Raw genomic sequence first — 27,268 nt, 5'->3', positions numbered from 1 at the left:
ATTACAAAAGTTAGTGGCTTTATTTTATCCGCCAGACCCAAAGTGGAGCCAGAGCTGAATGGTCTTAGTGTGGGTCAGACTGGAGGAGGTATGTGTGGCTAATGCAGGCCCAAAGATCTGTGCAAATTGCTGATGCATCACCATAATGCCAATGGGCCTGAGTATAAGAAGCTGGTGATGCTGTGATACAACTTATGTAAATGTGTGCAGTATTAAAACCGACAGTTCATTTTCAAGTCCATGTAATACCTCAGATCCAACAAAGTATAGGTTAACAAGCCTGCTCCTCCTATTGCCAAAATCTTCCCCTCCTGCTGGCCCCTGTGTTCTAATTGTGTTTGCGTCCATATACATAGTTCAAGCAACTGTGTAGTTCGACTGTAAAGTGTGTATCACTGTGACTCTATAGGGAGGGTGAAAGTAGATTGAGTCCTTCCCCCTGCAGGTTCAAAACTTTATTGTATAACACGTATACTACTCTGTGGATAAAGCATGAGTCATCCACTTACCTCACATTGTTGAACCATAGCCGCAGCTCTCTGATCTTACTGCAAATAATATCTGACACCCCCAATTCTTCATAGTTGCTGGCTTCACTGCCAAGTGTGCCCAGTTCATACACTGCTATTCCTTGACAGTTATTTTCTTTCTATAACTGAAAATTGTGAGGAGATTGTAGGCCCCAGTTCCAATGTTGAAACAACTAAAATGCAAGCAAAACTTGTCAGTAGACATTCAACCTCTGTCTTTGAAGCGCAGCAACGTGGCCCGTCCAATACAGAGTTAGATAGACCCACTATTTACCCTGAACTTAGATGCCCCGGACTGCTGGTCCTATTACCTGGAAAAGTGTGGTGCTTCCCTCACTGGTAACGTGTGGGTGCCCCCAGACACCTGTATCGTATAACCTGTGAGGCCCACGCTGTTTAGCAGTTCACTCCAACTTGCCACCCCTAATAGCTCTGCAGTCGTTCTTCCTCCAGTAGGCCAATGGCAAACTTCATAAGGCTCAACAGTGTGCTGTATGTGAAGTTAAAATGGAGGTCTAAAGCAGTCCTTCCCATACCCTTATGGTGCTTATCTAGGTGAGCCGCCGGCCGGTATTTGCGGCATTTGTCACTGCCTCCAGATATATCCTACAAATACTACACTCCGCCTCCAACTAGCAATTATTTTTAGGCTTTGTCAATGCTTCTTAGCTGCATAAGATGCGCAGGCCACCATTATGGCTTTGTTGCATCGCATATTGAGGAAGCTTCCATTCTACATGGTGAGACTGATGCGTTTATGTTTAACATTGAATCAAATGACTTAATTCAAATGAAAGGCAAGTTCTACAGCGAATGAGGGCATTACCACTAAACCGCACCCCAAATAAACAGAAATCAACAGTGCTGCCCTGGGAAGCCGATAAATGTATGTAAAACCCCATCTGTACCAGCTGAACCAATAGAAGCAGATAAAACAGGGACAGTGCAGTGACCACCCGGTGTCCTGCCTAGCCCTTCATACTTCTGCAACAGCCAGCTCGGTCACATGCGCGCGTGCCATGGACCCAAACTGGAAAGCAACGGCCATATTGAAGCCGGATTGGTGAAGTACAATCCTTACGCTGGTGGTGAAACAGACCGCCTTCTAGCCGGCTCCCGCTCAGAGCCCCCTCTTTGCCTAGGAGCCCCTGAAGCACAGACCTTCCTTACACTGCTAAGGTCTTGGAGCACTGGCCGATACTGCACAACTTCGCCTGCCGTGACGAGAAACCGAGCCGGCCAAGCATAACTTAATTACTGAATCAAGTGTTCCTCGATCCTCAGCCTAGAGAGAAAGGGGAGGATGCAATCTGCTGTCTTCCCCTCCCACCAGGACCACCAGGGCACTCCGGACATGGTAACTTGATGCTGAGAATATAGCCATGGTCGGCCATACCGAACTGTTTGAAAGTCCAGGATGCCAGGTCCAAAAGGAAAGTGCATATCACTGCGGCATTGTTGGCAAGGGTGAACCTGTTGCCCACCCCTCCCCCTGCAGTCTTCAATATACTAAAGCAGGGCCAGTAACGGTTGTGTGTATGGAGATGTTTGTTCAACCTACTGGTTGGCAATGAGTTGCACAGAAACTCCTTTCACCCACAGGCTTGTGACAGCTTGCGTCTGATGGCCAATGACCCGCGCGTGCGGGAAGTATGACCATGGTGACACCAACAATAGCACAATGAGGTGGACACGACCAATGTTCAAGCATGAGTCGAAGCCAAGCAAACTACCTGCTGTCCTGTAAATTGACGATGTGCCCTTAATTTGTCGCAGACACCTCTGACCTGAAAACACCGCGAGAGAATGGATTAACAGGTGCAGGCTGGAGATGAGCAAAAGGGTCTGGGCAACGCGACGGTAATTTAATTATGCATGTTCGTTCCTGTAGCGCAAAAAGGCCCCCGAACACGGGCACCAAGCTCATTACGCAAGATAAACCATTTTAAAAACGATGAACCCACATCTTTGCTGACACTAAAATATGTCAAAATTCCCCCAAGACGGGTGCTGACGCAAGCAGATTAAACCTCTCGCCTCACCTGTGAGGATTGCACAGCCAATCTAATCACGCTTTGCTGCCCAGAGAACACGGATGACAATCTCAGCAATGGCACCCTGCACATTATGAAACGCACAATATTTTATGTGCTGTTGTTGCGTAGATACATCCCCATGCAGGACAAGTTTACGACTTCACCTCCCAAACGCTTGTACACGGTATCATGGTTGGAGGCAGGGGAGGTGTAGGATTACTGATACCATGTGAAACACTACACGCGCTCTTGGGAGAGCCTAGCTTCTATCCAGGTTGAGCTATGACGCGCTCGCGGTCATATATTGCATGACGCTTTTTAGAGGTTATAAGAGGTTCAGGGGGTTTCCCACAGACCCCCCCAGTGGAAATAATACATTATAAAGACGCCCTTGTAGTCCTCCAGCTTATCGGCATAGGTGTGCTCGCATGCTGGAAGACGCACTTCCAAAAACACGGGCAGCATCGCTGGGCGGGGGGGGGGGAGCACCCACATGCCGCCCTACTGTTCCCTGCTCCCGAAAGAACCAGAGGGATAGAATCCCTGTTGTGCTTGAGTTTAAGTGCGCTCCGGGGCGAGCCCTGTGTCCAGGAACACCTCGCGCTCTGCCGCATCTCTGCTGGTGACCCTGGTCCCAGTACCTGCTGCGGGCACGTGAGTCGCCGGACCCCACGAAACAGGGAACACGATCGAAAGTAAAGAAAAGTTAGCTACACACATCAATGTGTACATTTACTGCATACTTGTCCCAACACTTGTTAAGACAGTAAGGGGGGCAGGCATACTCCCATGGCCCTGTACATGAATCATACGAAAGCACACCCCAAAGCTGTCCTGGACCAAGCACAGAGCAAGAAGGCAGCATTCCCATTAATATTGAAATGCTTGTGAAATGGCGTAACAGACTGTGGAATCCCACCTCCCTTAAAAGCACATTTGGAACGGCAGTTAAAACCATTACTATTTCATAACCCTAATTGAGGATAGAATACCTAAATCAGCAACTTTTCTTGTCGGGGATGGGTCCTGCCTCGCATGCTGACTACCAGACATGCTAGCCCGGCGACCGCCCCCGAGATACCTCCCCTTGAGTAAAGGCGTACATCACCTGTCCAGAGTACACTTATCCTGCTGAAACAACAAGTAAACATGGCCGTGTCACCTGCAAACACCATAGTAACAGTGTGTGACGTAAATACGCTGGAGGGGCTTGAAAATTGTGCAAATATATTAATGCGACTTGACCGGATGTATTGGTGCGCTTTACCGACCGGCCCACCCTCCCCGATAGCCCCAAAAGGGCGTGACTAATTGTGGCACCCATAGTACTGTCCCTGCCGGACGGCACAGGAGCGACCGGGCAATAGTGCAGCACCCATACGGGCACAGGAGCAGCCGATTAATTTAACCAGTACAGGCATACGCTCCCATAACCTAAGCGGGTGAGAATGCCCAACCGTGCCCACTTCCGGTGCAACTGTAACTGGCCCTAGCGTGCCGCAGTCAATTGCGGGGGAGCCTGGACCCGGTTCCAGTATTTCCCAGGGGGAGAGGAAGATGCGGGAGTGGCCGGTACTACCAGATGGCCCCCGCGGGCCAGTGTCAGATGCGGAAGGAGCCATCCATTACACATGGCCGCCGAGGACAGATGCAGGAGGAGGCGGCCTACAACATGGCCCCCCTGGCCCCCGCGGGCCAGTGTCCGGAGATGGATGAATCGGCATTCAAGATGACCCCCCCATGCAGAGCACAGATTTAAATTGGCTCCCGAGGGCCGGGTCAGATGTGGCACCTCCGGGCACTTAAACCCGTGGAACCGCCACCGTGCAGCGCGAGGGTAGTGGCCAGCACCGGCAACCTGCTGGCCATTAAGCGGGCAAGCTTGCCAACTACCGTGCCGACCTCCGCCCCCATTGGCCCACGCATACCCATTTTGATTCACCCCGCTAGCGCTCTTCTACCGGGTCCAAGCCCCGCACCTGGGTGGAGGCGCCTGGCAGGCCTGATCCCATCCTGCCTGCTCCCCATGTTACACATAACCCGGGGAGGGGGATACAGGGGGCTCGCTGTCTTCCCCGCCTTCCCCCCAGGCCTCGGCCTCCCTGGAGACTTAGGCCACCTTCAATCAGGCCCCTCCGCTAGCCCCGGGCAACCTGCGCAGGGGGGCCTGGCTCGTGCGCTGTTATGGCTCCCTATCTGGGAGTCCTCTCGTAGTAGGCGAGCTGCGCCTAACCACAATCTCGCCACCCCGCATGGCCAGTAACCCCTGCTGCAACCTGTGACCATCTCACGGCGTGGGGGTGGAGGGAGACAAGAGTGAGCCGCGTCCTAGTTCCGTTGGGTGGTGGGGAAGCCGAGAAAAGGAAGGCCCTATTCCAGAATTTGAAGCCGCGGCCATGCGCAGCTGCTGCCAGCGGGCCCACAACCCCTCCTGCCCGACTCCCGTCCCGCTCGCTAGCCCCACGGTACTGTTAAAAGCGGACTACCCGGGGACCATGCCAGGGCCGCTGGGACAAGCCCCTCCCAGGCAATGCCCGCGTGGTGGGGCCCCTGCTTGGGCCGGGGAGGAAGAGAAAATTGCTGCAGGGTAGGCAAAGCCCGCAATACACTATGTGGCTACAATACAATACAAACTGCCCCCCCTTGACCCGATACTGGGTGGGGGGGGGCTGCAGGTGAGGACTAGTCCCGGGGCCTAAACCACCCAAAACCTAGCCACCCCGCATGGCCCGTAGCACCCCCCGGGGGGGCAGGGGCCTGCTGTAGCCCGAGACCACCTCGCGGCGTGGGGGGGAGAGGAGGCTGTAAATATAACCGTATTTGTAACGCGCGACCCTTACGGGTCTCAAGGCGCTGTAGAAGGAAGGCCCTACCCCGCGAGCGAGGCCGTGGCCTTGCCGACTAGGCCTGAGGCAGCTGCTGCCAGTGGGACCACAACCCTTCCCGCCCGACCGCCATCCCGCTCCCTAGACCCCGAACACCCACAGTCTCATCAAGAGTTGACGGAATGGGCACGGTCGAGGCTGGAGCTGGGTCAGTGCCCTTCTCGAGCAATGCCCACGTGGTGGGGCCCCTGCTTGGGCGGGGGGAGGGTGGTGAAACAAGGCCCTCATTGCACTAACCTCGTGGTCCGACTCGACCTCGATGCAGCACCTACACACGGCATCAGGGTGAGGAACAAAGAGGCCGCCAGGTGGGCGGGGGAGGAACTTATACCTCTCCCCTTCCCCCACCTCGGCTGAGCGGGACCCCAAAGGGGTCTTCAGACACTAGGCTGTCCAGTGTGCCATCCTGTGGCACTAAGGGGGCCGCCCTCTTATGAGGGTCCCCTGCGGGGACGTCGTCGGTCAGCCCACATACTGTGCCTACCCGCAGTGTTCACCGCGCTGCTCCCCATGCCTCTCTGCACAGGATCTGAACCCAAACATCTTTGTTTAGCACTCTCACCCCTCCTATTGTACTCCCAAATGCTCACTTGCAAGTGCAGCCCTAACTCACTAGCAACGGGCTGCGGGGTACCGTCACCACACCCTTGCAGCACCCAGAGGTTTTTGAGCACAGTGGCGGTACCCATAAGAAGGAAGCAGTGTAAGCAGCAAAAGGAAAATCGGTTGCGAATGAATGCGATTGATGTAGGCAGTAGGAAGGAGGGTGAGCCCTGCTTGTTAACGCACTGTACTGCCTAAGAAAGGGGGAGGGGGTTTGAGTGTGACTGACTGCACTGTCTTTAACCTGTTGTTCTGTAACACTTCTAACCGCGCCCGCAGTGGAGCTCTGCGCTGACACTGGTAAGGCGGCTTTTCTGTGATAATAATTAATTCAATGTTCTGCCGTATTTTGAACGCAGCGGTGTCTCTCCAATCATGTAGTTTTGACTTTTTGTACAACTGTATCAGATTGAGCAGCGGGTAGCATCTATAGTGCTATCGGGTAGCCATCATCAGGACTGGGGATGGTGCACTCATTCATACATGCCTACTTCACCCGTTCGCGGAACTGTGAATGCATAATGCACTGAGTTTTTTGGTAACTGCAGAATTCCGCAGAGTGAAACTCCGTGAGCTCCGCCCAGGCCTCTTTATTTGGCTCCATACCCCTGTGTTGGCAAGGAATCCTTAAGAAAATTAGCTATACTTAAAACAGCCATGGTGGAGAGCTGTTAATTTAATGTTTAACTGGGAGAGAGGATGTTCACTGTAATGCTTGATCTTGTACAGAATGAATGGCACTTTAGTGTAATATTATCAAGAAAGCTGATGAAATGCCTATTTTGCTCAATATGGATGCCGCAATACTCGTAATAGAGGGAGGGTTGCAAATTCCATGTTATTGGAAGAGGGCATGTTTACGGCTTTGCTCTATTTTGCACACAACGATTAGTACTGTAGTGGAATTCTTTCTTTTTAAGGAAAGCTGCCAAAAGTTATTTTGCACAACAAGGTGCCGTATTATCTGGACTCTTATTTTCTTATTTATTGTTTTAACTGTTGAAACTGTATTACATAGTTGATGTATACGTAGTATTTGCTGTATTTTCTATGTTTTTTATGGATTTCTAATCCAAAATAAACAACTTTGATGATGATGATGTCTCAACTGTTTTATCAACGTAAGTTTTTTTTTGTTAGTATATAAAACCTGTTTGCTTGTTTATTTATTTGTTGGTTCATGGTTGTACTTTATGCTTGAGAATACATTATTTATTGTGTTATTAGCTGTTCCTTAAATGCAAAGTGAAACATGATGTGCTCCTTTAGTACTCCATTAGTGTATTTGTTAAGTTTGAGTATATTTGTATATGCTACTAGTTGCAAATTGTGGGAGATGTTTCTTAGTTACATCTTAAGTACTCACTCAAATATGCTGTGCTCCTTGTCTACAAGACTGTTACATTCCTTACAATATACATAGAGTGAGCTTTGGCTCCACCTAGAGGACTATTACTCTTGCACCTCATGCTATTGGATATTTGGCATATCATTCCGCATTCTAGGAAGTGCATTCTAAACAGAAGCCATCCTCTTTTGATATTCTCCCCCTCCAATGGCCAAGCCAATAATCCAGGCTTTAATGCAATAAACTGCATGGTCTAAAAGAGGGTCACGGCATCGCACAATGGGAATGCGGGAAGCAGTTAAAAAAATAATCCGGCCCACGGGCGAAGGAGTGCCCATGAACGGGCTGTAAGTTTGCAGATTCCTCTTCCGTGGCTCCCCATAAAGGGTGTGTGGTTTGAGGGCTGCCGGAGTGAAACTGGTCGGTCCTAAAGCTACAGCAGAATATAGCTAGACAAGCATTTGCAATGCAATAGGTCTTGCATTACTGAACGTTTGACCTATTGGCGTTGCAAATAATAATACATCTTTTTTTGTTAAATAATATCCCAGCAGTAGCATAAGTAAGGGTATAGTACCTTATGTGGCTAATAGAGGTCCCTTTATAACTCCACAGGGACACCTTATAGCAGCCTGTGGTACTGCACCCTTTTCTTGATTTCTGGATTTTTATCATATGTTAAATTATCAATAATAATACAAAAATAAAAAAAAACACCACTGATTTTTAACTATCAAATCTGCTTTTCACAAGCCAATTTTTATGAAACAGAAGGATTGCGATCCTTTCACATTGGAAAGACTACACCACTGTTATGCTAACTAATTCTATCAAACCCACCAAAACTAATAACACTTTGAAAGCCAAGTAGTAGGTGTTCTGAGGCAAGTCAACTGACCAGTTCAGGTGCCCCCAAATAAGATTGAATTTATCTACTGGAGTCTAAAATGGTGGGAGAAAATCCTAGTCTAGGGTAGGATTAGGGTATTCTCCGGACATAAATCTTGTAGGTAGAAGACCGATAAGTGGTACCAATACCAGATCAATGGCATCATGCCCAGAAGGGACTGTTCGTGCAGATGAAAGGGTCAGGATGGTCATTGACCTATGCATGCAAATACAGATGAGCTCACATGGACATGAGACACAGTGTATCTCACAAGTCTGATTTTCAACCTGCTAATCTAGCTAGCTCTCAGGCCAGCTGAGTACTAGACCACTGCACCAACAACCCCTTCATCCCCTCACCCCTAATTTGTGTCTGAGACACTTCTAGCATCCAGGTTAGTGATCTGCTAATGAACCTGTGCTCATACTGAGAGGAGTGAACTGGGAATGTTGATGGGCAAAGTGATTTGGGCCCACAAAGGCAACAATGGGGTGCAAGGAAGAATGCTTTTTAGACAGAGTCCCTGCTTCAGTGGACTCATAAGCACTGGTTAAGAAGTTTCTTAGACAGTTTTGAAATCTGGTCAGCTTCTATAAAGTCCTTGAGCAGACTCATGGCTTTAACAGAAGCAGGACAGGCCACCACAACGTTGCAGATCTTGTGTGCTTGTTCCTAGCTCTCACACCCTAAAAAAGGGGCAGCTCTCAGCTGTAATGTCTCGGAAGCACCAAAATAGGAACCACAATGGTCTGGTCGAGATGAAGATCTTCAAAGTGCTGGAGTGGGGGTCCAGTTTAGATACACTGTTCGGCAGATACTTAGTAGTTGTAGAGCGTCACGTTATTCTGAAATTTGTAGGGGTGCATCATATTCACTGTTAGTCCGCACCCACATATTAATCGAAGTAGTTTAAGTGTGACATAGAAATTGGATTATTAGTATTGTTTAACATAGGTGTGATTAGAAATGTAACCATGCTTTTCATGAAGAATAATGTCATAGATCATTGCAAATGTATTTTAGTAAATGCATACTGTTGATTTTATGCAACGTGTTAGGTTAACGTGTGCTATGTTAAAGTTACACGTGTAGATTGCTTATTTACGTTTAAGAGAATAATGAACTAATGCTTAACAGGGGACTCCTTGAGTCCCCTGTCACGCTGTTGGACCGGTTGCAACGAATTCAATCGGCCGTGGCCAAACTGGCTCTCGGCTGGTCGAGAAGGTCTTCGGCCACTGGGGCACTGGCCGAATTGCACTGGCTACCCCTAAAGCAGCGGGTGGCTTTTAAGTCCCTCTGCATTGTATTCAAGGCCTTGCACGGACTCGGGCCCAGGCCCCTGCAAACCTTGTTTCAGTGGTATACTCCTACTAGAGAGCTTCGGTCTTCCTCGGCGTATCTGGTAAGGGTGCCCAGATACAATAAAGCCAGAACCGGGGGCAGATCCTTTAGGGTTGCAGCTGCCAAGTTATGGAACAGTCTGCCCATTAAAATACGCCAAACCCCCCAACTTCTCCCATTTAGGAAGTGCATCAAGACCTGGCTCTTCCCTTAGACCTCCCTGTCTTACCTACTTGTGCTCCTCTTCAGTATAGTATTTTTCCTCAGCGCCAGGAAGCCTGCAAGGTATCAGCTGCGCTATATAAATAATTAAAATAAAATAAATAAATAAATAATAAAGTGTGATTTAGGAGTGTGTTTAACAGAGTAAAGGCCTGATCGCATATACTTTTATAGAGAAAGGCCTGTTTATTTCTTATGTTAGCTAATGTTGTAGGCCAAAAATGATTTCCCTTGGTAAAGGCTTTGGGATTCAGGAGGATGTAAAATCTTAGAGAAGTGAAAAGTTTTTCGTTCCCATGTTTCTGATGCAGGTGCAAGGACATTTAGCTCGTTAGAGAGACTAGGTCTTTGTTTTAGGAGTTAGGATGGTACGAGAAGCCAACAGGGGAGTGCATTGGAATTTACGGATGATACTTTCAGCGAAGAAGGTGCCTGGGACCCAAGGTCAAGCTAACCGTCGTTGGATGGAGTACAGGTTTCCCTGGAAAAGTACTGGGAGAAGACCTGGCTGAAGAGGTGTGTCGAAGGGCATGTTCTACGTTTTTGGGATTTTGTATTAGGGACAGTGCCCCGAGGGTGGGGCAGTTGAGGTTTAGACGGGACGCTAGAAGGAGCATCTAGAACGAGCTCCGACTAAGTTAATGTACTTCTAAGGAAGCCTTCACTTCTGACACCTTTTTATTCTCTTGCCTGGGAGGGAAATGTTAAGTAGGGATGTCACTTTAGAGCTAGAGTAGGGATGGAGTAATAGTTTTTTTCTTTTAGGCTAATGATTCCTAATGTAGACATTGGTTTAACCATTGCATTTCTTATGCTTTTAGAGTTGGTTATTCTTTTTGTTTTGAGTCGTATGAGACTCTTACGTAGACTTGCGTTTGTTCTAGTGCCCATTTATCTTCTTCACCTTGTGCTAAGATGTCTGTATGTGCAGTTATTTTTGTTTGTAATAAAATGTTACAAATTTTAGATTCAGAGTCAATGGTCCTTCTTAAATGAGATTTGATTCTGGTGATTATATATTAAGAATTGGGTTTTCTCCCCTCTACACTATTTAGCAGATAAAAAGATCCTGGCGACCTGAGAGGATTCTTGGAGAGAACCAGGTAGGCAAGAATCTGGTCCTATCAGTAGCCTCCCATGTATCCTGTAAGTCTAAAGTTTGGGGGAGCATGTTTCTGCTTCCAGGAAGAAAAGTGTTCTCGATGGAGAAGGCGTATCCTTCCCCCAGCATGCCTTGCTATCTTTTGTTGTTATGCGCAATCACATAAAGGGATCACACAAGGAGGTATGTGGTTTGGGGTTTATGTGCATGCAACGCAGACTGGCCCTGGAGAAAAAGGAATAAGATTTCAGTGGGCAGGATCGAGTCTACATTTAAAGTTTATGTTTTACATAAAGTAATGTTTGCTATCTTCTAAGGATAACCTTAAAACAGGTGCCTAAAAAGTAATCACAATAATTTTCCATTCATAGTCAATCCATAAATAAAAAAGTAGGCTGTTAAGAATAAAAAAGAATGGACTTAATTTAGTCGGGGTGCAGTAGGGAGTAGGCATCTCTGCTGAGTGCGGTCATGCTCCATCACAGGTGTAGGTGTGAAGAGTGGGGAGATCAGTTTAGGGGGCCTCTGTTTTGGGTGATAAAGGATGACCAGACGGAGCACTAAAGATGCAGCAAAGTTCCTACATTTATGACCCTGCTCCACACAGTCTAAAAGAAAGAACATACTGGGACACTTAAAAAAGACAGTATAAGACATCTGATATGAATAGCTTTAGACTTATGTTTTTAAAGATTTTCAGGCCCAGAAAGTGGTCCTTGGTATTGAGTCTTTTTTTTTAAATACAAAAAAACTAAAGCTGGTGGCTCCTCGCAATGGTGAAGAAGTGCTGCCCCACTGCCTGGCTCAGAGCCAGCAAAATGAAAAATAAAACAATATTCTTGCATTGTTTTATTTTGCATTTGCCGGTTCTGAGCCAGCGCTGCAGGGAAAGGCAGTGCCGAGGCATGGGAGGGGGGATGTGGGAGGAGAAGTGCTATGTGCGCTACACTCCCTAAGTGCTCATGTGTGTTTAACCGTCCGTCTCAGGTTGACCAACACACACTTGTGAACTTAGGTTTTCTCCAGCCCAGCTGCATTGAGCAGCCGGGATGGAGAAACCCCACGGACTCCCTGGCCTGAGTGGAGCATCTTTCCTGCCCACTCAGGCCAATCCCCATGCTGCTATGCAGCATGAGGATTGGATGCGAGTCTGTCCCAAGGGCTGCTAGGACCAGGTAGGGAGAGGGGAGGCGGCGCAACGCCGGAGGAGACTAACGGTACGTTTAAAAAAATGTTGTACCTCTACCCACCCGCACGACCCCACATACGCGACACCACCCGCCCCACCACCCTATGTTTATGGCGGCCACGACTGGACTAGAACATTGTGGACAACCACATTTTACTAACACAGGCCTTTACTTTTAATTTGATACAGTGTAATATACCACAATCAACAAACATTTGAAGCACTGTCTAATGCATGGGAGACTAGAGCCTTAAAGCTAATGGACTGAACGCATTATACTAATTTCCAGGAAATCAGATTGCATCAAAGCTTTGTTCCTCTATACCATCAATAATTCTTCTACAAAACTTTCTGAAAGCACTGAAAGGAAATTGCAGAGGAACAGGTTGCTTTAAAAGAGGGAAACTCAGACTAATGAGGCTATACAGGTCCACTATTAAGCCAATCTACCTGCCCACAAAAACCATGACAGCACCCCCCCCCCACAGCTGATTTTTAACCCTTCACGTCTGACTAATGACTGGACTTTGTTTTAGAACGTATTCAATGCAATGTCCACCCATCCTTAAAGTTGCTCCAGTCTGCCTCATTATGATTTGGTATAACACGGCCCCACGGACCCTGTCAGTACCAAAGCACACAAACTTGTCATCACCCTTATCAGGAGTTTTTAATTCCAGAGTCAAGGGAGAAGCTGTGAATATGCATATTAGCACTGCAATAGCCCCTTTTATTTGATACAGTGTCGTCTTAGCCACTGACGGCCCACACAGAACAGCATCTGTATTATGTGCTGAACCTGTTCAAAGCAGGGCCCATCATTGAACCGTTAGGCAAAGGTCAGGCACAGGGGTGCCGACACATTGTTTTTCCTTTCTCAGTTTCTTTTCAGGCACAGGTGCTGCTGCTTTCATTGTTGTAATAGTTAACGGGCTTTTGCATGCAATTTGTTTTTCCAAGGAGTGCTAATATTGCCTATTAGGCAATAGATGCCCACCTCTGCATGTGAAAGACAACCTACCCTTTCACCCTTGTACTGTTTAACACTTGTTTGTCAACAAGAATAAAGGTAGAAGGCCGGGAACAAAATGTTATTTTACATTTCCCAAATCTTCCAAGTGGCACTGTGACATGATGCCATAAGTCATTCTTGGCTTTTCAGTTCAGCAAACTGCATAGTGCATAGTGGAGCTTACTGTTTTGCTTTCAACATGGTTTTTAGGGACTCAAATCTTGTATGTTAAGTGTTGTTGACTAAAAGGCCAGAATTGGCCAAAGGCATTGTATATGACATGTCAACTGGGTTTTAAGATTTTACAGAGTCGTCTAGTCTATATGAAAAACTGTTTGCTTTATAGGTAGATTCAAAAGTAAACTTGCTCTACACAATTCGTTCACACCATACATTAAAACAAGCATTAGCAACGGGAATGATTCTGTATTGTGTAGCGGAACGTTCTAAAGCAAGCTACACAACACATCAAAGGTACAACGTGGACAGTAGCAGTGCAGACTTTCCTAACACAAACAATATGTAAAGAGCGGGTCGCAGGAGTAATGCCACATATTTCACTCACACATGCAGGACAGGTGTGGCACAGGTAGCTAACACACTAAAAAGGTTGTGAGAGGGGTTAAAGGACTGTTGTATGTTGCGCTCTGTTGACAAACATACAGAAACGGGCAAATGTCTTATGAAATTGCAATACATATTTTCACTTATTCACACAGGATTATGAACCCTTGTCTACCTTGTGTGGTTCAAGTGTATCCTCCCTCCAGCACTGTGAAGCATCTGCGAGTACTACTGTTCACCGGTTATACAGTCTCCTAGTTATGGGATTCCAAGTTTAGGTGAGATTATGCCCCTTATGTCAACATTTATGTTGTCATTAAACTGTAAGACCTGTATTAAACGGTGTGTGGGTGAGTTCTAAATCATCTTTACTGATGTATACCTACCACAAGATTGAACATGTTTCTTTGCCATTGACATATTTTGGGACTCAACTACTGCCCGAATGGGCCTCGGTTCTTCATATTAAATATTGTGAAAAGTCCATAGTTAATAGGGCATATTAATCACGTGCATTCATCATATCATTTGTTTTTCGTAAGATGGGCCAAGACTAGTGGAAACACTCATTCACAGAACAGATAAACCTTGGGCAGAGCCAGTGCAAGCTTTCCTCCTCCTAAGGACATATACATCTAGGGCAGCAGCAGCACAAGCTTTCTCCATCACTGGACACCTATCCAAGTGGGCAGCAGCAGCACAAGCTTTGCTTCCTCACAGAACAGATAAACCTTGGGCAGAGCCAGTGCAAGCTTCCCTCCTACTAAGGACAGATACATCTAGGGCAACAGCAGCAAAAGATTTCCTTCCTCACACAACAGGTAGAGCATAGCAGTACCAAAGCAGGCTTTTCTCTCAAAGAACTCACTAAGTGCAATTTTTCATCCAGAGCAGAAACAGATTCAAATGGGCAGACTTGTACAACCTTTCACAGAGCATGTACAATTAAGGCATGAGCGACATGTGGATTACAGACATATCTATGGGTTCTTTATTCGCTGAAATGAATATATAGGCGGAAGATTGAGTGAATTTGTGAGTTTTCACACCGTTCTCATACAATATTTTATGTCAGCATCCTGAAAGTCCTGGTTGGAGGCCTGCTATATGTGTTTATTACTTGATGTGACGTATTTAGAAGTAGCCATGAACTAGTATGTCATTGTTAATTGGAGCAGCCCAACCACAGCATCAGTAACTATGCTCTAGAGACAAGCACACAGGTGCCAACCTCTTCAAAAAGGTTTCCAATGCATTTTAAAAAGCGTTTGATGGTAAACCTGCGGGGACATGGGCAGCGCTTCAATTCCGCATTTTTTGGGGTTTTAGTGTGCAGAAGAGAAACAGGGCTCAAGTTCTAAAAAGAGGAGGAAGCATGGATGGCCAACAAAATTAATCACTTAGTGAAATCGCCTCAGCTAAAACAAGCACCCAAAGGAAGGACAATCGAGAGCAGTGGACCAATATAAAGCCAGCATTTCGGAATGGCACAAGAAAGAACCAATGGCAATCGGTGGGTGTGCCAAATGCCTAGAGAAGACATACAACAGGTCTTGCAGACAGGGCAAGCGCTGTCGAGGCTTGACCTAAAAAAGGGCTCATATGCACATGTGATTGAAATTCCAATATATTATTGAATGTTTACATGAACACTGGGTCATAATTCATATTTATGGATATCATACTGAGATGTTTCCATCCGAAAATGTTATTAGTATAGTTTGCAATGAGTATATATACTATAGTTTTATTTTTTTAGAATTATGGTAACACCTTGCCAAAGCCAGTAGGTCTACTTTTTTGATTATGAGAGCCCCTGAATGTGTGATATATAGGTGGTGGGTATTGTGATTATAAGTTCAGGGCTTGCTGGGGGTTTGTACTCTTCTGGGAGTGTCACCAAAGGTATTTCCATCTACCTGATTGTCTACATTAGTAATTAAGGCATAGTATTTGCTAGTGTATGTAATAAAGACATTTTCCATTTTGTAAAAAAAAGCACTGAGGTGGCTGTGGACTGCTCTGTTTCGCTACCCTGAGAGAGACAAGTGCTACAAAAGGGTTCTTCGCTCCCAATAAAGGTAAAGTTGTAGATTTATTACTTGTGAAGGACTCACATACATCTCAACTAATAAACCAATTTCTTACAATTCTGATTAACAAAAACATGTATGCTAAAGAATATAAATGTAAACATTAAAGGCCCGATTATGACTTTTGGCAGTGTGAGGGCGGTTGGTACGCCACCGCAGCACCCCCGCACCACCAAGAGTCACTGCTACCCGCCCACCAGATTACAACTTAAAAGTGGTCTGGCGGACGGGCGGCGTGATGGTTCCTGCTGCGGTGCCTCTTTCAAAGGTGGCAGTGCCTTTGAAAAAGGCATCACAATGGAAAAGCAACACAAGGTTCCTGCGCGGCATGGACTGTAACATCCATGCCATGCAGGAACTGGTGTGCATGCACACGGGGGGCACATGTTGTGAACCCCTGTGTGCATAAACATGGCGTGAGGCACCAGGGGGCCCTTTTGTTTCCTCTCCGCCATGATGGAACCGCCGTGAAACCTGTGAAAGAGAGGAAACTCATACTATGCTTGGCAAGACTGCATATTGTGACCCCCGAAGTCATAATGTGGTGGTAGGACTGCCGGTGCAGCGGCGACTGGGCGCCACCACCGCGCATCCATGAGTCTGGCGGTCCTCGGACTGGCAGACTCGTAACTGGGCCCTGAATGTGTTGAGTTACTGTTACATGCTGCGGATACAGGTGGCAGAATGATTGTAAGTCCTTTTTCATGATGTTAAGAATGGTTATCTGGACATTCTGCAGAGGAATCCCCATTCTTTTCACAGTCTGATACCAGATTGCCATTTTCTTAGATAGATGAAAAGGGCTTGCAATATGAATGGAATGTTCTAAATTAGTCGGAAATATTTAGGGGTTGTGCAATAAGGGAGGTTAATTCAGAGCTGCATAATTTAATAACTCCCGACAGACACATTTGCCCTTCACAAGTTGCTGGGTTGATTTTGCTAGGAATGTCCTAAATCTCTTCAAGTGTGTCTTGTCTAAGGAAAACCTATCTGGAACATGACCATCATTTATTTGTTTGATTTAAATTTATTTAATTTGTCCTGCTATGAACATGGCGCCAAATGTCATTTGCAATTATACCTTGAGAGGGTGAAAACTGAGATAAAGATTTACTGAGGTATTCACACTGAAAGCAGTACACCGCTCTATGTTAAAATAAACCCACTGCAATAAACAAATGTCTGCTACTAGTATATCTTTTCTGCTCCTCCCAAAAGAAAACCAGCTTATTTCCATTAAATTCGTTTATTCTCACACCCCTCCCCCTTTACTATGTTTTTTAATGGAAACAGTCAAATATTAATAATAAAAAATTGCAGGTTGCTTCTTACCTCTTCTGTGGCCACTGGGCTCTCTTTGGCATTCACTGACTTTCTTTCATGGCTAGTGGCAAATTTGATGGGGTTGGAGAGAGCATGAGTAAGCTCTAAAAGGAAGGGTATGCAGAAATAGGTGTTAGATATGTTATGGATGAAATGGCTGCAAAGGTACAGGTTAGTGTTTCAGAAATGATGCTTTTAAGTCACCGGTTTGAAAAGATCAAAAATCGATGGTGTTAAATATGATTTTTTTAATCTTGTCCTTACGATGAACTATATAAACTTTGTTTTGAAATCTTAGGTGTTTGCGTGTGAGGAGGATTGATTTTCATCATTTCCACCGAGCACTGGCACATGGTGGAGGCCCCTCAGTAGCTGGTGCTAGTTAGGACATGCTCTTTGCCTTTTTCACTTAAGAGCGCAGGTAGCCACAGTGTGGGCTGTGAGCAGCCTTCTCTCTTCTTTGTTTCGTACTATCCTGGGCTTGAGAAGGGCAGTGTGGGAGAGACATATCTGGTATCGCAAGTGCTGTCTCATTTGTGTTATTCATTCAAACAATTAGACAGCACTTTCAGAGGATTTGAAATTCTAAAGTTGTCTACTCCTAATACAGACTAGCATATACAAAGGTGGATGATACATATGTTCTTAAATGTTAGATATGGTAACCAAAATGAGATTCTTGGAAATATCAGCTATCAATTTCATTAAAAAACATTTCATTTATTAATTTATTCTTATGTAACACTGCAGTACCCATGCAAGGATGCTAGTGTGCTTAACTAAGTGAGAACTGTAGAGAAGCGACTTCTATTTCCAGTGCAACATAGAGCACAGTTTGCACAGAGGGGACCGGAAAGGATCAGCAAGAGATGGGTTTGTGGGAGAAGGCTGAAGCATTATAGCAATTAGAACCGATGGTAACATATACTATTAGAGATACATGGATAGAGAAGCATTGCATTCGGGTTGAGCGTGCAGGATACATAGTTACTTTGAGATATATTTGCGGATTGGAGAATTTTTAGGTTTCTCTTTAATTCAAAGAACACTTTTTGGCACCTCACTTCTTTAGGAAGAGAGATCCACAGAGTCCAGCCTCCTTAGATGCAGCTAGTGGAAAGAGTCATTTCCTTGTTCCAAGCCTTAAATTGACTTTTTCTTTGCTGGTGGTTTCATAACCACCAGAGATCTTCATCGATGAGACAAGGTATGGTGGTTCTTCAAGAAGCATTGCTTTGAAAAAAATGCAACCAAAGTCAAATTTGAATATCATTGTCAAAAGCCACCACTTCAAGCAATGTATAGAACACCACACCCGAGGCCCTGGACCCAGCTCCAACTACCAAACAGGAGCTGGTCCTGCAGAATGTATGACGTTTCTACGCATACATTCACCACGCATAGCTTTACAACGCAGTTGTTACAACAACGACTTGCTGGAGGGGGCACGCTGAACTTAGGAATAGTATTAATTACTATTCCTACTCCAGTTTGTGCAACAGCGGGGAAGGTGTTGGATTTAAAATCCAACACATTCCCTGGAGTTGCACGCCCCCTACAGCAAGTCGTTGATATGACTTGCGATGTAATGGCACTCGTGGTAACAATGTGGTCGTTGTAATGACCGCGCTGTAAGGCCATGTGTTGTGGAAACAGCTTTGTAAACGCTGTTTCCCAGTCCTGCACAGCAAAGAAACCCCTCTTGAAGTCATTTTTTCTCCTCATTCCCTTTTACCTGGTGCTCATTAACTGAAGCTCTGTAAATAATGTTTTTACCTGTAAAGTGCGAAAATTGTTCCTGGGGTTTTGGAATGCTTTTCATGGAATACACTAGTATATTTTTTGAATTACATAACAAACATAATACATATTGTTACCTTCGCAAGGAATAGAAAAATGTAGACATTATATAGTTTAGTTGTTCTCATGAGGACATTTAGTAATTGGTGCAGTGTAGTAATGGCATAAATTATAAGTTAGTATGTAGAATCTGTCGGACACAATCATTGTTTCAGCATTGGAGCATGCAGGGTGGTTGGGGGAAGGGTAGGTAAGGGAAAAGGGCGTGAGAGTGTTCCACCATCTTGAGTGTTTTGAAACGTTGGCCATGAGAGTCAAGAGACAGAAGGGGTTTGCGTCCTACTGTATAATAATCAGAAGTCTATGGAGAGGAACTGGTGATCATGAGGCCCTGACTATGAGGTACAGTTTTAGACTGTGCACAGTTGTGGCACGCACAGGTAATCTTCTTTACCATATGTGAGAGATTCTGCCATATGAGGTTGTATTCAATGCCGCATAGTGTACAAGTGTGAATATTCGGATTACACTTTATACACCCACAGCTTTTGTTATTTTCAGTCTTTCTACAGTTTGACACCCCTATTTGGTCTGCTTCTTGTAGAAATACCACAAATAAAATACATGCAATTTATTTTGCTCACTCAATCTAAGGGGTTATTATCCCAATTAGCTTGCTCGTTTTTTTTTTTTTTTTAAAGCTGCAAGATACTGCATTGCAGTCACAATGCAAACATTCACATTTAGTTCTCAAACAAGCTCTGCTATATATAGCGTATCTTCTTTAACTAGTGCACCGCTATAGGAATCACATCTCTCCTCCTGGTCTAGAGAAAATTTCAATTCCCTCTCTCTATTAATTTTGAGGGCCCATTTCGTAATATTTTCCAGTGCTCTGTGTAGGAATCTAGCCATCAAACTCTTAAAATATTCCACAATACGGTCCAGAAAATAATTTTCAATGATCTGCCCTTTGCTGTTAATAGCACTGAGCAGGGAACATCGTGAAACATCATTTACCCTGTAGTCTTTACCAAGACCAGCCTTTACAACAAGTTTAGTACCCCGCATTCGACATTACCATGTGTTATTTTGGCACGCAAGTTGTTACAAAGACTTGCTGTAGGAGACGCGTTGTTGGGATGGTGTTGGATTTTTCATTCCAACACTTTTCCTACTGTTGTGGAGACTGGAGTTGGAATTGTAATTTATACTATTCCAAAGTCCAGCGCCCCCTAAAGCAAGTCATTATAACAACTTGCATTCTAGAGTAGTGCATTGTAACGTCGCACGCGGGGTACTGACTGCATGGTAAAGGCGTATGGGGTTAATGCCTGAGAGGTTCAGTCATACAACCATGAACATCGTATTTGTAAATTTCCTATCAAGGGAATAAATAATGTTTCCTTATCACACACACCCGATATGTTAGTGATAGCAGTGCCATTAAGTGCAGAAGCTTTAGGATGCTTGGGTGAGGGATGCTGGCAAATGATCATTCTTTGAGAGCCCTCTTCCCCCCTGATTGTTGCTCCCTGGAAGATGAGTTCCCTGTGCTAGTACATACATAGATAGTTACAGGACTGTCACCTCATTGGCCCACCACACATTTTACCACCTATAAAGTAATCATTATAATATGTTTGGTTACCAGCCCATGTATCGGGAATGTAATCTTTCACCTCCACGTCAACAAATAGAGATGGCATAGTGAGCGGCATGTTACTCTCACTCCGAAGACAAATATGATGAAAACCTAAAATTGAAAGAAAAATATTGGGATTAGTATACACAGGACTAAGTCAAAGAAGGTAGAGAAAGTAGGAGATACTTCTACTACAGGAGGAAATGTAGGGGCTGATGTACAAAAATTTGGTTGGAACATAGTCACTCTTTGTGAAGTGACCGATTGGCGACTGTACCTTCATGTTCAGATGGGACCGATGTACTAATGAGTTGAATCACAAATTGCCACATTCACAGGAGGTCAGAAAACGTCCTGTCTCAATAATATGACTGAGCCAAGAGCCGTTTTGCATCCTCCTTTGAATGCCTGCTAATGAAGGAATGGAGACTGAGTGGAACAGTAGACCCCACACATGGATTCGTATTCCTGCTTGTCTCAATTTTCTTATTAGCATCCCTGCCCCTTTACATTCTTGTACTGTGTGTAACATGGCCAGTCCCACTCACCTCCACAGCATATGCACAGTCAGATTACATGAGAATGTTTCACATAGACATACGAAGAGGTTCATTCCGGATTGCAAATGACATTTGGCAATTCACTGTAGTCACAGGGGGCACACAGCACCCTCATGCCACTCCTTCCTGCATGGAGTCATCAAGCATTCGAAGCGTACCCTCTTCTAAACAAGCAACCATCAGCGGCCACAGTGGAGTACAGCGTAAAATCCATGGCAGTGATATGTGCCGGATATGTTGTCCATGCCAGAGGCACTAAGGATCGTTTTCCGGTCCAAATGCCCATATTAGAAATTATTATTTTGTAATTTACACATAGTTTAACTTGCCGATGTTCATGTCAAGCATTTTATAGATATTTCCAGTACATATACAGTTGGAATGATGTGTGATTGTCTGTCCCTGCATCTGTTGCAGTGAGCTGAATAAATGTAAGTCACATTTCAAAAGCGTATCTGTGTCACTTGTCAGTACACTTTGGTTCCCGTATGTCAAAATAATTGTGGGTGTCTTTTTTCCTCCTGGCATATTATTCAGCGGCAGCTCCATTGTTAGGGTGGAGGAGCGTCGCACCACTGCTCTCTGAGTAGTGTAAGAAGGAAAAATAAAATGTGAACAACACAATGTTATTATCATTTTACTTTTCAGTACTGTGTCTAAGCTAGACACTAAAGAACAAAGCTAGCGGTATCCCTCTAAGACAGCACTGGATTTTTTGTTAACCCATCATATTAGTTGGTGATATTTTAAGTTCACCCCAAGTGTGCACTCTTGATTAGCACCCGCCAGCACGATGCTATTCCAGCCTCTGGAGCATATATAAATAAACAGCAAAAGGTGCACCACTTCAAAGAATACAGTGTGTTTTAAATCAGTCCATATCCTTGATGTCTTTTCTTTTCAAATATTCTTCTTTATTTTTCATTTGTTATATAAACATTAAAAACAGCCAAAGCAGCCGACGCGTTTCGTCCAACTTGGGACTTCTTCAGGGCGTAGACAGTGATACACCAATATATATTTTCAATAGTAGCAATTCAAAGAACACCATTCAATGACAATTCACGACGTAAGTATGCCGATTTAGAAAAGTAAAAGTATCTGCTAGATAGCGCCAATGGAATCACATCCTTCCAGTGCAATTCATGTTTAGACTTCGTCCAATAATACTGACAGGAATAACAGTCTTTAGAATGCCCGATTCCGCATCTTCCGTGTTCAAAAAAGAGCCACCGCTGACGGATATCAGCAAGATATCCGACAGGGGTGACTCTTTTTTCTAAATTGGCATACTTACGTCGTGAATTGTCATTGAGTGGTGTTCTTTGAATCGCTACTATTGAAAATATATATTGGTGTATCACTGTCTACGCCCTGAAGAAGTCCCAAGTTGGACGAAACGTGTCGGCTGCTTTGGCTGTTTTTAATGTTTATATAACAAATGAAAAATAAAGAAGAATATTTGAAAAGAAAAGACATCAAGGATATGGACTGATTTAAACACACTGTATTCTTTGAAGTGGTGCACCTTTTGCTGTTTATTTAACTGTGTCTAAGCTAGTCTAGGGCGGGGAGTGGCTGGGCTGTTATGATGACCAGGGGGGAGGAATGATGGGCACCATAAGTGCACATGTTGGTTTGGCCAGTCGTCTTAGGTCAGCTAAACCAACATGCACACTTAGCATTTATCCACCCAGCTGTGTTGCACAGCTGGGTGGAGAAATGCGCTGTGTTGGTAGACACTGTTTTCAGGACAAGGATTAGAGGGTGAGAATCTCTGATAAACGGTTGTGGTGTCGCTGAACATGGGGATTCAGTGGCTCCCAAACAGTTAATGGGATGTTGGTGCATGGCTGTGGACTATTTGAGGAGCACTGGGTGGGCCTTGCCAAAGTCTGCTGTGGAGGATTGCTTAAGCATCCACAGAGATGTCCAGGATGACGCCTGGACCTCGCAAAAACATTCCTGCTCACCTACTCCATGATGAGCTGCAATGTTGACAGGTCAGTGCCACACCGTGCGTTCGCGGAGGCACCTTGGTTTAAGGCCACCTTATAGATGATCTCAATATCCCCTTTGTAGGAAATCCACCTTTTCTCGGTGGAGCTACTCTGCATTATACCCTATGCAAAAAAAAAACAAATCCCTAGATTTAATTTTAGTTTGAAGTGTCAGTGAGTTCTACACATTGCGATACGGATTCTTTTGCAAATCCCGCTCATGCTGGAATCGGGGTTACAGCTGGCTACAGAACTAGGCCCTTTACCTTTTAATAGCTATTTGTGCAATGAATAAGGGCTCAAAAACTGATATCCAGTAATGTGTTCCTTATAGTGCATTTGTGCTAATAAGCACAAATGACGGGAAGCAGTTAGGAGACATTAAAATGGTGTGATTACCTGACCGAACAGCATTCATGGGGATAATCCGGTGGCCAATGAATTTTCCTCCTTCCTCAAATGCTGCAACTCTGAGTGCAGCCAGCTCTGGCATGAGAATCTGCAATGAAAATGAATTCCTGAGGCCACAGTTTCATGAAACCAACTTGGAAATATAATTATAAATTTGTAAAATTCCTCGTTGCCCGTTAACTAAACATGTTGAAACCATTGGATGCAAATCATACCTAATCCCTGCAGATTCAGTTCCTTCATATCCTCTGAAGACACAATTTGATGTGAGAAGTATGTGCAATACCTGACTTTTCGAATGCAAAGTACCAGTCACATTTTATGCGTTGGAACTCGCATTACCGAGTTGCAAGGAGAAGATAAGAAACATGTCGCGGACGGAATGCACAAATAGTTTGCCACCCATCCCGTGGTGACAAAGCACTGAAGCTTCTCTGACATGATAGCGAGGAAAAAATATTGCAGTACATTATGAGCGCTGCAAAAATATGAAGCAGAAAAGTATTGACTTTACATACTTTACGGAATAAAGTAGAATAATACCAACTACTAGAACAATATGGATATAAATATCGAAAAAACACAGGTAAGTATAAAAAGTTAAAATTATTTAACATTAAAATAACTAAAAAGCAAAGGCAAAAATGTTAAAATAATATGTATAATCCAAAATACTATACATAAATGTGATACCTTAAAAAATGAAAAAAAAAATGGAATCAAAAAAATAGGTATATATGAAAATTAATAGACACATTATTTATTCAAATAAAAATTTTATCATTAAAAATAATTCTTCGACTAATATTCAGAACACAAACTGTGTATATGAACATATATAAAATTATTAAAATAAACAAAATTTAAATTACAAAATATAATTATAACATCATACAAATACATTATAAAAAGTGACTTTCCTCAATAAATGTAAAGAAAACGTACACTAATAATGTTAAAAAAAACCTTGAAATAAATTACAAAAATATATCTAAAAATACTAAAAGCGAATACCTGTTATCCGCTGTTCGGAAGAACTCCTTTCCTGCTGCTGGCTCACCACTCAAGTGTGCTCGTCCTGTCTTGGAACCAAGACTGCGCCCCACAGGTCCCTGGTCGGCGGACTGGGAGTAGGGACGATCGCTGTGAGCCACAGCAAGACCAACACTTACCTGTCAGTCCGCCGTGAGGGGAACGGCCAGCGAAGGGACTTCATCTCCCAGCAGCCCCGTGCTCAGCCCAGGCGCCTGCCATCGGAGTCATCAGGCAGTGCCGGGGCTGCTCTTAAACGCTGCTGGTGCCCAGCAGCGCGGGACGCGCTAAATCTTCTTTTTGCTTCTGCCACAGCCACAGCAAGACCAACACTTACCTGTCAGTCTGCCGTGAGGGGAACGGCCAGCGAAGGGACTTCATCTCCCAGCATCCCCGTGCTCAGCCCAGGCGCCTGCCATCGGAGTCATCAGGCAGCGCCGGGGCTGCTCTTAAACGCTGCTGGTGCCCCGCAGCGCGGGATGCGCGCGGGTAGCGCCTGGGCAAAGCGCGGGCCAAGGGCGGGCCCGTCCTTGCCTGTCATCGTCAGGAGGAGGCAGGGCAGGGCCATCCCTCTTTCGTTTTGGGCAACGGACCACTGAGTACTAAAGGTACTGTAATTGAAAATAAGCAGTGATAGGGGGACACGGAGCTAATCTGGATCCCATGGTGACCGTGTAAATTGAGCAGTTTACTTATTTCAAAGTGTTGTATCTGTTTATATAATTGTGACCAATGGGGAAAAGGAAATCACTGGAAGGAGGGGGCTTAGTATCATTGCTTCCCAATAAAAAAGGGAAAAAAGCAAAGAAAGTAGGCTCTGCCGCTAGCAATTGTGTGCTTACAAGAATAGAAGCAATAGTCGAAGAATGCGAAGAGGTCTTGGGAGCCAACAATATTAATAATTCTGATGACCACATAACCCCCTTAGAGGAGGCTCTAGTATGTAGGGGGGAAAAAAGAGTGATTCCAACAATGTTTACTAAACAAATTCAAAGCCCCCATACTGGTACAACTCTGCCTCCCACTGCTGAGAATATCATTTTGAGGGATCATGCTGATATTCCAAATCTAAGTTCTAGTCCCACCACTTCAAAGGCACTGCATCACTGTGAAGGCAGCAAACATCTTGTATGTTCTAACAGGTTCGCTATCTTAGATCATACTGATGATAGTATGCTGCCATTATTAGGTAATGATTCACCATTTGTAGCCTCTGTTATAGAGCCAAAAACGGGTTGTAAATACGCTATTTCAGTTGAACGGTTGTTACAGAAGGTCGATTTCCTCCAAACTGAGGTAACATCTCTCAAAGCATTAGTGAACAATCTATCACGTAGAACTGAGCAGCAACGATCTACTCCTGTCCATCTCCCCTTAACTACTCCTACTATGTCAGCATTAGGAGTACCATCTAGATATATTCGGGGGGAGGTGGTGAGTTCGAGCCTAGTCCCGGAAACCCAATCCCAGGGCTCTTCTATTGCTGTCATGGCCACTCTACCTAGATCTATTGGATCATACGCTGAATCCCTTAAAGTACATAGACCTTGGGATCAAAATAGAAATCACGTAATCTCCAATAGGCCACTTTTCTATAATAAAGATCTTATCAGATCAAATTTGCAAAGAAGTGCTGTTCGTGAAGGGACCAACTTACCAACAATTTACTTGACCCAAGATCCCCAAATCTAAACATAATTGTACTCACGAAAGTAGTGAATCCCCCTGCAATAAAACTATTCATTGGCTAAGACACATGAGGGGGTGCAGGTCAATTATATGGGATGATATGCTGGCAGTAAGGAGGATCACAATGGCAAATTCCCAGACTGACTGCATAGAGATGAAAGTGACTACTGTTGAATTAGCTGAGAATTTATTGGCTTTGGAATATCGCACCTCTGCCCCAGGGCACTCTGCAATCCAGATCAGATCCTCCCCTGTATGGACATTGCCAAGCTCGGTGGGGTTGATCGAACAGGGCAAGGTGGGAATTGAGTCCGGGCTTAATGCCATAGACTGACTTGGAAAGGGTACCCAGCAAACAAAGTTCAATATAGGGTCAGATGCCAGTTGGGGTGTTTTGGGTTCCCATTCAAAAAGCCTAGATGTGAATAGAATGGAGATGGCTATATGAACTGTTGAGCCGATGCATGTGGTTGTCGAGGCTAAAGAGAAGGGGACTAATAGACACACCTCAAGGGTGACCCATGTTCTCTCGTGGAACATAGGAGGCCTTCAGACCAAACTAGCTCTTCCTGAGTGGAATGAACTTATCGAGAAGTATGATGTCTGCATGTTCCAGGAGACCTGGAGCACGGTTCCCCTATACAAATCTTGGTATACTACATTTTTTGTTCCAGCTTCCTGGTCAGGGAAAGGCCGTCCATCAAGGGGGCCTTCTCATATGGATTAATATTTCTCTGAATTGGTCAAATGCCAAGGGTAATCTCAATTCAGCAGACTTATTACATTTATCGATTAAAGGTTCAACCACGAATAAAAAAAATGGAGCTTTTTAATATCTATGCTCGAGGGTCTCCTGGGGCCCAAGTATCCTCAACCCTTGCTGCTCTAGATCGAGAGTTATCACTTCTTTATCCTCTTGCTAATATTATTGTAGCGGGAGATTTTAACTGCACCTTCGAACCACTGAGTAGTGAGGACCTGCTGGGCA

General features: G+C 44.8%; 1 protein-coding gene across 1 annotated transcript in view; it reads right to left on the bottom strand.

Moving 5' to 3' along the window:
- PLCB2 (phospholipase C beta 2) overlaps positions 1-27,268 on the bottom strand; it is a 573,513-nt gene that overhangs the window by 112,913 nt on the left and 433,332 nt on the right. The window contains exons 20-22 of the mRNA XM_085626894.1: positions 23,548-23,647; positions 20,595-20,699; positions 17,153-17,247 (exon numbers count right to left, since the gene is read on the bottom strand). Coding sequence (XP_085483020.1) covers positions 17,153-17,247; positions 20,595-20,699; positions 23,548-23,647 — 300 coding nt within the window. The remainder of the gene's footprint in view (positions 1-17,152; positions 17,248-20,594; positions 20,700-23,547; positions 23,648-27,268) is intronic.

The sequence above is a fragment of the Triturus cristatus genome, chromosome 9 (assembly GCF_964204655.1).
Source record: "Triturus cristatus chromosome 9, aTriCri1.1, whole genome shotgun sequence".
Taxonomy (NCBI): domain Eukaryota; kingdom Metazoa; phylum Chordata; class Amphibia; order Caudata; family Salamandridae; genus Triturus; species Triturus cristatus.
The sequence above is the reverse complement of the archived record's forward strand: the minus strand, read 5'-3'. Positions and strand labels throughout refer to the sequence as shown.